Raw genomic sequence first — 12,123 nt, 5'->3', positions numbered from 1 at the left:
TTAAATGTTTTTTAAGGATTCGTCTTAAATAGAATGCTTATAATTGCAGATAATATCATATAATACTGGGTCCTTTTCACTTATAAATTGTCCCCAATGCAAACTGAAAGTCGTAACCTGGCTCCACGTGCCAACTTCAAATGAATCAGGGTATCAAACAGCTCCAAAAGGACATTTCATTGAAAGGAAAGCCGTAAGGCAATTTGCAAACATCACATGCACTTATTTTATATGAATAACTATTGCCACATACAGTATCAAAATGAAACTATAAGGGAAGGAATTCACTGTACAGAAGACAAAAAAAAAAACCCTTTTTATTTTTAAAACTCTGGTGAAACAGGTTTCCATATGACATCCCATTAAAAAAAAAAAATTAACGTAAACCAACCTGCTTGTGGGTTAGTCACACTATAAAGACGTCATCATAGTGTGTACAGATGCCTAGAGTATTTACAAATGTTATCTGTTAGGTAGTAAAGTTTTGTTGCCATTTTTCCAGCACATGTTCCACAGTAAAATAAAGGGGAGATCCTGGTGTTCTTGTACAAAATTCTTAACAAATGGATAAAGGCAATTTACCTGAGAGAAGATTTGTTCTTGAAATATTTTTCTTTTCACCATTGGAAATATAAAAATGGGATGTAGTTGTAAAAGAAGCATAAGAATGTCTAAGTTTACATTTTTTTCTTTTAAATTATTTAAGTACCATTAAGTTAAAATGTCTACATTCATTATAAAAAATGTTGTTAAATCTTATGCAAATGATTTAACACTGATTGCTGCAACGCAAATTGCACTTTTTAAAAAAATTATTGTATACATGGAAGAAAAATATCTTGTTTGCTACCCTGTTTACAAATTCAGACTGACTTCGGGTCAGTCACACAATGTGAACTTGGAAAAAACGTCAGTCACAGTGTATGTTACAGTTACGGTGCAGTCCTGCAAACTGGGTGATACTTTTGACAAGAGCGCTCTTGAACCGACTCAGCCTCCAGAGGTGTGTACCAAACGAATGGTCTTCTCCATAAACGCACGTGGAATCTGGGGCATGGAAAAGGTACGGAGAAATTCGGGAATAACCAAAGCTGATCAGAAGAAGCACATGATTTGGGGCAATACGCATAAAACCCTTGTTTTAAAAATCTCTCTCAATATTCCTTAGCGGGCATGGCCCCGGTCTTAGTCCCGGTTTCTGGAAGTGGCACGCTGGACATCTCTGGTCCACCCAGAGGCAGGCTGCCTGCAAGTGGCCGTGGCTGTGGCCGGGGAGGTGGCGGCATACTGTGGACGCCACGGCGGCCCTCCCCGGGGATGAGTTCCATCTTCTCTCTGGGTCTCCAAGACGGGGCCTGGGTGGTAAGACAGAGCGAGCCTCTTGGGAGATTCTTCTCTTTCAAATAAAGGCACAGAAATCATGTGTCAGAGGAAAATGTCCCATCAGCATCCTCGGCCCAGTCTGGACTGCATGACAAGGAGATCGGTGAAGGTCATGGGGGCCTCGGTGGCCTCCCGCTCCCCGAGGCCGGCTCAGGCCAGGGCCAGGGCGCACCAGGAATCCTGTCTCACCGAGGAGGTGACTTCAGCCGGCGAGGCCAGGCTGACACCTATGTACAGCCCGTCTTGACCTGAGTATTTGAGCTCGCTGTTCTCGGGATTAGCGCTCTCCCCCGTGCCAGACATCACCGAGGCGCCTGCCTGGTGGAAGAGGGGGATGGAGAGAAGGGAAGAGACAGTTACCATAAATGTGTCATTTGGCTCCCCTAGGTAAACACATGGGCACAAGTGCGCCGATGGTGAGGCCAGCAGAGTTGCTCGCCAGGTGCTGTGGTAACACGGTCCTAACACTGGCGGGTTCAGCTCTCAGAAAACACCTCCTGTTCACATCATTCACTCAGGGTAGGAACCACCCGGCAAGACGAGCAGTTGGACAAGGGTAGGAAAGGAGAACTGGAGGAAACCCATTTGCACAAAGTGCCAAACTCTCAGATCTGACACTGAAACCACACCACGTAGGTAAACAGGCCTTAAGGATGCCCACACAATCTAATCATTGCAAGAGAAAATGCAGAACACCACACATACACACACACACACACACACACACACACACACAGCAGAACCACTGGGCTCAGCCGTTCTATCAAAGTCTAAGAAGGAAAGATACACAGTTCAGCAAGGCCTGATAAATGAAATTTTTGAGCACTGACTTCATGGAAAATTAACCCATGCATACATGGACTTTAATTCGTTCCAAGAAGAATGGGCCATGTTTGAAGCAGACCACATGATAAAGAAAATGCTAATATCCCCTATCTGTCATAATCGTGGCAATTATTTCTTAACGCAAAGGTCACCTTTCTCTTGTTTCATTTATTCCTTCCATCCATCCAAATAAGCAAGACCAAAAAGCAAACATGATATAATTTAGTAGAATCAAACCAAAATAACTAAAATCATGTTTAGACTACGATTTGAGAAAACAGTTGCACTTGACTTTTTTTTTTTAAATCTAGCCATAATCACAAATTGTAATCATGCTTTTTTTTCCTTCTACAAGCTCTGAAGCCAATTATTTCTTCCCAGCTTTCAGGGTTCCATTCCATAAACTACCAGACACTTGTTTTTTGATGCAGGTAGAACATTTTGAACTTTTCAAAGCATTCCTTTTTTACATACACAATCCCATGAAATCCTTAAAACATCCAGCTGTCTGGCCAAATTGATGTTACATCCACTTCAGAGAAACACTGGGCACCAGACACAGAGCAAGGCGAATGGAAGGTTCCCAGAGCCCCCGTGGCTCCGCTTGGGGTCCTGGAAGTAAACGTGGCCCTACCCATTCCCAGAGAAGATCTGGTTTTCTCTCTAATCCTCACAATAACCGTGTTTGTCTGGGAGACAGGATTTCAGGAGCTCTGACCATGGAACTCGTGTCTGCCCCACCCCAACTTCCTGCCAGCTGGACAGACCAAATCTGGTCACTCCACAGGTGACCAATCCTCCCACTTCCCAGCAAAAATGAAAGGTTTGTGAAAATCCCATGACAACAGTGCCCATCTCCCCCTGCCAACTCACACCTCCTTTTACATAACACAAACTTAAAGACACATCGAGGCTCTGGGTGCCTAAAAAGCAAGTTTCACAAGCTCATTGACTTGTCTAAAATTTAAAATCGATCCTTGTGAAAATTCTGAAACTGATGAACTGATCCCGTCCCACTAAAGCTATGAATTTCATTACAGGTGGTGATTACATTTAGCTCAGAACCACTGCTATAAGCAAACTCAGCATGGGTCTTTTTTGGGGCGGGAGGCAGAAGTTCGAGGGCCAGGGAGTGAATGTACCCCATGGCAGTGACCTGAGCCACAGCAGTGACAACACCAGATCCTTAAACTGCCGAGCCTCCAGGGAACTCTAGCATGGATCTAGATTTAACTCCCAAAGAAATAAACAAAAGGATAATATTCCATTAGAAAGAGTCTTTCAGAAAAGAGTGACAGAGTGAGCTCCCTTAAAACTGCTGCTTCACACCAGCCATCTATTCATCTACCTACTTCCAGTAAAAAGCACATCTGCATTTATCTGACTAAATTGGACTTTACCACAGCAAGGGCTATTTCCTGAAATGGAGAGGGGGCCTGGACTGCCCCAGGAAGCAACCCCCCCACCCCTGACGAAAATGGCCAGAAGCCCTGAGACAGCAGAGGGCTCACCACCAGTTAGCAACAAGCAACACTGCAGGGTACCTCTGAAAGCCAGGCACTTGGACTACAAGCCTGGAACTGTTCTCCCAGGTTACTCGCGGAACGAGGACACACACACACACTCACTAGCACAACACTGTAAATCAACTATACTTCAAATTTTTTTAATAATAATAATAAAAAAAGGAGTTCCCCTTATGGCTCAGAGGTAATGAACCCGACTAGTATCCATAGGACGCCAGTTCAATCCCTGGCCACTCAGTGGGTTAAGGATCCAGCGTTGCCGTGAGCTGTGGTGTAGACAGAAGACGAGGCTCAGACAGGGTGTTGCTACAGCTGTGGTGTAGGCCAGCGGCTACAGCTCTGATTCGACTCTTAGCCTGGGAATCTCCATACAACACAGGCGCGGCCCTTAAAAAAAAAAAAAAAAAAAAAAAAAAACAGAAAGAAAAGGAAAAAAAAGGACCAGTTAATAGACAAAGAGGTCTGTAAAGGAACTGCAGAGGAAAAAGGATATTGGAGGTGGCCACAGGCAGCCTGCAAGACAGGACAGCCTGGGCTTTCAAATTCTCCCTGGGTTCGGCCACCCACTGGGTGCTGTCCCCTCCTGTGCCCCACCTCCTCGGGAAACTGGCCCTACCCCAAGCTTATTTGTGACAACTGGGTGAGCAAATGTTTGCAGAAGCGTCAGGATGCCTTGCCGTGGTAAACATTCCATAAAGGGAAGCTATTGTTGGTGGTGAGGAAAGGGTGCTCAAAATTGGCAGCATGCAGGATGTGGGGAGGCCCATTCACCAGACAGGACAGCGCAAAGGGAAAGATGTTAAGCAGTACATCAGAGGAGCCTCTGGGAGAGAGAAGCTGGGTCTGACCTAGAACTTTCTGTGCCTCAGTTTCTTCACCCAGAAAGTAGAAATAAAGAGGCACCAACACCAGGAGGCTGTTGCAAAAATTAGTGTGTATTAAACCCCTGCAAAAGTGTCTGACAAGGAGTTCCCATCGTGGTGCAGTAGAAACAAATCAGACTAGGAACCATCAGGTTGCAGCTTCCACCCCTGGCCTCGCTCAGTAGGTTTAGGATCTGGCGTCACCACGAGCTGTGGTGCAGATCAGACACGGCTCGGATCCCGAGTTGCTGTGGCTGTGGTGTAGGCTGGCAGTTGGAGCTCCGAATGGACCCCTAGCCTGGGAACCTCAATATGCTGCAGGTGTGGCCCTAAAAAAAAAGTGTCTGACAAGAAAAATACTACACACATTTTCAATATTATTAAAGTGAGGAATCATGGCCCTCATCGAATCTCCAGCTAAGTTACTGCCATCACCGGATGGGAGCAGCCCTAAGAATTCAACCAGAGGTTAAGTGAATACCATCTCAACAATGACCTAAATCTCACCATCCCTGACAGCTCTGAGCAAACAACCAGTTGCTTCTGCAGCCCCTTAAAAGGCTCACAGGCTGTTTTTAAAATAAGCTGCCTTAAAGAAATCTTAACACCTTATACCTGAACAACAGTCTCAAAAGCTACGGTTGAAATACCTACTGTCTCTTTTATTCAGACAAGAATGTGAAGCTATACAAGAGGCAAATCCCAAATTACATGAGTGGTGAGTTTAAGAAAAAACATCAGCTCATTTGAAATCAAAAGCAACACCTGAGTTTGGTAGAAGAAAAATAGAGGAGGTCCTGCTGTGGCACAGCAGGTTAAGAACCCAACAAGCATCCATAAGGATGCACGTTCAATCTCTGGCCTCACTCAGTGGGTTAAGGATCCAGCGTTGCTGTGAGCTTCAGTGTAGGTTGCAGACATGGCTCGGATTTGGCATTGCTGTGGCTGTGGTGTGGATCAGCAGCTGTAGCTCCAATTCTACCTCTGGCCTGGGAACTTCCATATGAAACAGGTCCAGCCCAAAAAGAAAAGAAGAGAAAAAAGAAAAAAAGAGCCATACTTGTGCCCAAGGTTTGAGAACCCTATTTTTTATCTATTTATTTTTATAGCTACACCCACGGCATATGAAGTTCCCTGGTCAGGGACTGAATCCAAGCCACCGCAGCTGTAACCTACACCACAGCTGCAGCAACACCAGATCCTTAACCCACTGCACTGTGTGAGGAAGTGAACCAGTACCTCAGCAGCAGCCCGAGCTGCTGCAGAGACAGTGCCCAACCCTTAACCCGCTGAGCCACCAGGGCCTTATTTCTAAGTGGGGACATAGTACTTCAACCTGAAATGCTGCAACGTACATACATCATACATCAACAAAAAATTATTTAAAATTTTAATTCTCGACAAATAATGAGATTATCATGAATGGAGAGATCTGATGGGACTGATAGCCTGGTCCCCTGTCCTGGGCTGGGCTATATTCTGGTGCACACCTTAGAAGGAGTTAATTGAGCCATCAAGAACTTTATACTCAGGAGTTCCCATGATGGCGCAGTGGAAATGAATCCAACTACCATCCACGAGGATGCAGTTTCAACCCCTCCTGGCCTCACTCAGTGGGTTGGGGATCCAGTGTTGCCGTGAGCTATGGTGTAGGTCGAAGATATGGCTCAGATCCTGCATTGCTACGGCTGTGGTGTAGGCCGGCAGCTGTAGCTCCAATTTGACTCCTAGCCTGAGAACTTCCACATGCCTCCAGTGTGGCCTTAAAAAACAAAACACAACAAAAAACTTTATACCCTATTTAGCTCTGTCATTTCATTTCTGGAAACTTGTTAAAAGGGAAAGAATTCAAAGGGAGGGAAGGCTTCCCCACAGGAAGACATCCATTGCAGAGTTACTTAGAAGAGTGGAAACCATGGAGATAATCTAATGCCATTTTTTTTCTTTTTAGGGCCGAACCTTCCACATAGGGCAGTTCGCAAGCGAGGGGTAGAATTGGAACCATAGCTGAGGCCTTCACCACAGCCACACCACACCCCAGCTGCCATCTGTGACCTACACTGCAGCTCGAGGCAAGGCCAGATCCTTTAACCCACTGAGCGAGGCCAGAGATCAAAGCTACATCCTCATGGATACTAGCTGGATTCTTAACCTGCTGAGCCACAATGGGAAGTCCCTCTACTGTCTAACAATAGGGGATGGTTCGGGAAAGCAAGGGACATCCATTGAATGCACTCTTTACGCAATTATTAAAAATAGTAAGATACTGTAGCAAAATGGAAAAAAACCCTGTAATGCAATGTTAAGTGAAAAGCAGCAGGATATAAATTCTAACGAGGTCATAATTATGACTTACCCAGGCACATGCAAAAGTATCGCAGAGGAACCCAGGTGCAGGGTTGGGGACAGAGGGCCTTCTGAGAGGGCCCAAACTATTAGCCATCCACTCCTTTCTTTTGAATGTTTTAACTGAAGGGCACAGTTCAGTCTAAAAAAGTAGATGTTAGCACCAGAAATAGGAGACACCAGCACCTGAGAAATGAACCAGCCTGGACAGAGGCATAAAGAAGCATGAAATATAGGGAGGAGTCACAGTGGAGAGAGGTCCCCACACACCCCTAAAGTCACCTCCATAAGCTGGAAGCCAGCCAGCCAGCCGTGTATGCATGAAACATGCTTCCAAGGTACGTGAATACAGCAAAAGCAGTCCACGATGGCTTCATCAGTGTAACCTGAGCTCTCGAAACTGGCGTTCTAACTGCAGAAGTTTAGAATTTGCACAGGTCTCCTTAAGAATCCTGGCTTGTCGGAGTTCCCTTGGTGGCTCAGTGGTCAACAACCCGACTGGTATCCATGAGGACACGGGTTGGATGCCTGGCCTTGCTCAGTGGGTTAAGGATCCGGTGTTGCCGTGAGCTGTGGGGTATGTCGCAGACAGGGCTTGGATCCCTCATTACTGTGGCTGTGGTGTAGGCCCGCGGCTGTAGCTCTGATTCAACCCCTAGCCTGGGAACCTCCATATGCCGTGGGTGCAGCCCTACAAAGACAAAAGACAAAAACAAAAAAGAAGAAATCTGGCTTGTCATATGGTTCATTTAAGTGCCTTTCCCTCAATGGGGCTATTCCATAGCTACCTCTGGAGAATCAGTTCAACTAGGGGAGAAGATCAGAAATAACTTATTATGACTCTGGACCCAGCAAGTGGGTCCAGGGCCATAATACACACACACACACACACACACACGCACAAGCACACGCACACGCACACGCACACAGTATCAGCGTCAACTGGTCAAACTTTTCCCACGTCGAGTTAAATGCTTGAAAGGATCAGAGATTGCAGACATCTCAACATTGCCAAAGCAGGCACGTCACTAACTTAAACCAGCCTAATCCCCAGAAAGTTCCCGAACAAAAGCAGGGGAGAGCTCCAAACGCCCACAGCGGAGCCATCCTTCCTCCTTTCGGAGGCAGCTCAGGCAGGCGAGGTCCTGGCTCCTTCTCTGATCAAAGGGCAATAGGAGGGTGGAGCAGAAATCTGGTCTGTGTTTCCACTCACAGCTTATCGGCCCTCCACCCTCCCAGAGACTACTGAAAATGGAGGCACTTCCTGCTGAGAGAACGTGTTATCAGCCCCGACCCAGCCAGGGCTTAGCACCAAAAGCAGCCCGGGTTAGATGGGAGCAACTGGCTGGATTCCTCCCTCTTAAAGGAATAAATGACTTCAGGACAACTCGCTGCCGCAGACAGGGAAAAGCACCACAGGCCTGTGATGCAGCACAGCTCTCATCTTTTAGATCACCCAGATTGCTCTCCTGTGACAATGAGCCTGTGCTCACTTTCCAACCTGTAACTGAAAAGTCAGGTGTTTCTGAACTCGGACCATCCATGCCCAGCAGGGTCTGGCTCGCCAACAGTGTTGGCTCTTTCTTTGCCTTTACTCGCCACATCCCATAATAGGCAGGCCCAGAGACGGCCTCCCGAGATACCCACACGGCAGCTTTGGTAAAGCGACACGTGAGAGCCAAGGGACCCTAAAAGGACAGAGCCCTTCCAGAAGAATAGCAGAGGTTCTCTGGCTTGTGAATAAGCAATAAATTTCATTTTTGAGGAAGAAAACCAAGAAGGAGTCCGCTGGGGTGTGCTTGAGCTGCCGTGCAATCCATCCCTCTCAAGGCTGCCTTAAGTCTGGAGAAACAAAACTGGGCACCCCAGGCAGGCCGGGCCCAGGGACCAGCCCCAGGGCACAGGGCTTTGAAGTGATCACACTGGCTCCTCAGCTCAGATCCGGGCAGTCAGCTTCCACAGCCTCTGATCTGTCCTTCCTACAGGTCCAAGTTTGTGGTTCCAGTTTGTGGGGTGGGGGGTGGGGAGGGTCTCACTGCCAAGTTCTTCTCTGCTTTCCTAACCTCTAGGTTAGACCCTGGTGATGCTGGATAGCAGCCTTCCTCCGAAGGGAAAATTAAAAACCAAGAGTCAGAGTTCCCGTCGTGGCTCAGCAAAAACGAATCTGACTAGGAACCATGAGGTTGCAGGTTCGATCCCTGTCCTTGCTCAGTGGGTTAAGGATCCGGCGTTGTCATGAGCTGTAGTGTAGGTCACAGACACCACTTGGATCTGGAATTGCTGTGGCTGTGGTGTAGGCTAGCAGCTGCAGCTCTGATTCTACCCCTAACCTGGGAACCTCCATATGCTGCAGGTGCGGCCCTAAACACACACACACACACACACACACACACACACAAAATCAAGTGTCAGCCCCAACAAAAGAGAAACCTAAAAAACCATGGTCATTTCAGTTTGAATGGAGGTAATAGGACCAGACACAAAAGTGGCCTAATGACAGCTGAGAAGGTCACACTAGGAAGACACACATACACCCAGACACACACCCAGACACACACACACACACACACACACACACACACGTTCCCGCTCCACCAGGAGGAGTGAAAACCATCCATCACAACCACACGCCTTAATTCTCCCAAACAGCTCAATAAAGCTCAAGAAGAGAGAGGCACGGTTACCCCAGCTGATGACCTAACTCGGAGCTCAGCAGAATAGTTTATTTTTTTGTAAATCAGCAAGGAAATTCCTTACTGAGGAGAGCTCACTGGCTGCCCCCTTGACCTCTCTTGTCCCTTTGGGCCTCAGCTAGTTAGTTTATACCACACCCGGGATGCTGCTCTTTTCAAGGAGGGAAAGAACTATTCTACACACATAGTCTACTCTGGGCAAAGAAGCAAATCGTTTTAAGCATCTGTACACACTCAAACAGCAAGCATGCTGTGATAAAGAAAGGCACGGTCCGAAGTTTATTATAAGTCCTCTGGGATTATCAGCAAAATACTGATGTACAAATATAAATTGCAGGGAAAAGGGTCTGGCCCACAACTTGAAGTCATTAGCATACTAAAGAAAAAATTTATCTTCTGACATGAGTCAAAATAGATGACTTTATTCTATTCAAATAAGTGATTAAAAGATCCAGAGGCAAGATTTAAAACCGGGTGGATTATGAACCTAACTTTTAAAAACTGGCTTTTTAGGTGAGGATTCGGGTTCGATCTGACCTCCCTCAGTGGATTCAGCATCTGCCACTGCTGCGAGCTGTGGCATAGGTCGCAGATGCGGCTCAGATCCTGAGTTGCTGTGGCTGTGGTATGGGCCGGCAGCTGCAGCTCCGATTCGACTCCTAGCCTGGGAACTTCCATATGCCATGGGTGCAACCCTAAAAATTAAAAAAAAATTTTTAAGGGGGGGGCGGTTTCAGGAGCCTGGATGAGCATCCTCGTCTGGCCATCTCTACTAGAAAAACTGCACCTGGTCCAACAACCAAGCCACATTTACAAGAAAGCAGTATGAAGTGCTAAGAATCATAATGAATGAAAAATTGTTGCTATCAGGGAAATAAAAGTAATTAAATATGGTAATTTTGACACAATAGCTTTATATCTCTAAATCCACTCCCACCCCCTGCATTAAGAAAGAAAGTAAGGATTGGTGCCTTGGGATGAAAAAAATGCCATGCAAATAAAGCACATTGCTATTAATGTCCAAAGTCCTATTTAAAACAGTGCTATTCTTCAGCTTCAAAGTGGTCAGCAGGCATCTCCCACTTAGGCTACTCCTAAGGACCAGATGGTAGAAATTACTTTTCCCCTTTAGTAGGAGGAGGAAAACAGAGGCTTTACAAAACCTTGGCAGCCTGCTACAGTCACACATAGAGCTGGGGCTAGCACCGGGCTGCCTGACTGTTTCCATCTAGCTGCTAATCTGAGAAGCCCCGAGAAAAAACTTCAGCCCACATTCAGGCTTCACCATGAATCAAGTGACTAAACCTAACGAGAGCTTTAAATTAGAAGTATGTGTGTTTAAGAGGATAAACATACAATTCTAGAGCATGTGCACCAGCTCTGGAGAAGCCATGCCATGCTAAAAACTACCCAAAGGGGCAGTACAGCACGGAAATTATCATTTAGACATTGTCAGATAATGACTTGGAACTGTTTACCCCAAAGACTCCAACAGGACATTGAAATCAACACCTGATATTTGTTCAAACTTTTCTTAAAATCTGAGGCCAGTAAAACAATCTCTTCATGCTCTGGCTCACAGTCTCTGCTATCCTACCAAGACAGGTAGCTGAATTATGAATGATCACATATGTCAACACCTGTCTTGGGAGATGCTTTTTAAAATTATTGAAATTTCAGAGACAATTAACAGATAGGTCGAAACACAGAGCTAAGAGATTGTATTTAATTCATATCCATTAGATCTTCATATTGCTAGTAACTCTTTTGGCAGACACCCATGAAATGCATAATAAATTACTTTTGTTCCAGTAAAGGAATTCATTTTCTTCGAAGATTCATTTAGCAATAACATTTCAGAGCATTCTAAGCCAGATTTCTTAAAATTTGGCCACGTCTTCCCGTAACGTTATTTCATGTTTTGTGACAATTTTGTATATTCTTATAGAAGCAGGGGAGGGTTTGCAAAGTATCTGTAATCCACAAAGCAAGGTTGTATTCTTAAATGTAGCCTTCTAACCTGAGGTCATATGAAAAGATGAGTAACACTCTGCTTACACTTAAATTACCTAGAATTCTGGCTTTTAGATTGTGATAATGAGTCACTTATTAAACAAACCACAGTCCTGTGATAAATTGGGTGGCCACATTTATTATAAACTATTTACAGAGCAATACAGTTTTACTGTTTCCCAGTATACATACAGTCATTGGATATTAATGTAGCAAATGTATTTCTAGCTACTCACCATTCCCCATGACATACACACGCGCTCCATTCCCCATGACATACACACGCGCGCGCGTGCACACACACACACACATGCACGCGCACAAGGAAAAAAAGACTGAAGTCTAGAAAAGGCCTTCAGAGCAAAGTGAAAGTATGCAAACTCTACACGCTTCAACATTCCCTGCCAGGGTGACGTGTGACTTTCGTGGCGAAGGCCAAAGTGGTCAGACAAGGAACGTGAGTGAGTTATTAGA

At 45.8% G+C, this 12,123-nt stretch overlaps 1 protein-coding gene across 5 annotated transcripts in view; it reads right to left on the bottom strand.

Moving 5' to 3' along the window:
* Positions 203-12,123, bottom strand: part of GATA6 (GATA binding protein 6) — a 32,017-nt gene continuing 20,096 nt past the window's right edge. For 2 of the 5 annotated variants that reach the window (XM_005656113.3, XM_005656114.3), the window contains exon 7: positions 203-1,701. In XM_005656113.3, the coding sequence (XP_005656170.1) occupies positions 1,534-1,701 (168 nt within the window). In that variant the 3' untranslated portion in view covers positions 203-1,533. 5 annotated transcript variants of the gene reach the window in all.

The sequence above is a fragment of the Sus scrofa genome, chromosome 6 (genome assembly GCF_000003025.6).
Source record: "Sus scrofa isolate TJ Tabasco breed Duroc chromosome 6, Sscrofa11.1, whole genome shotgun sequence".
NCBI lineage: Eukaryota > Metazoa > Chordata > Mammalia > Artiodactyla > Suidae > Sus > Sus scrofa.
Note: the sequence above shows the minus strand (reverse complement) of the source record. Positions and strands in the feature narration are given on the sequence as shown.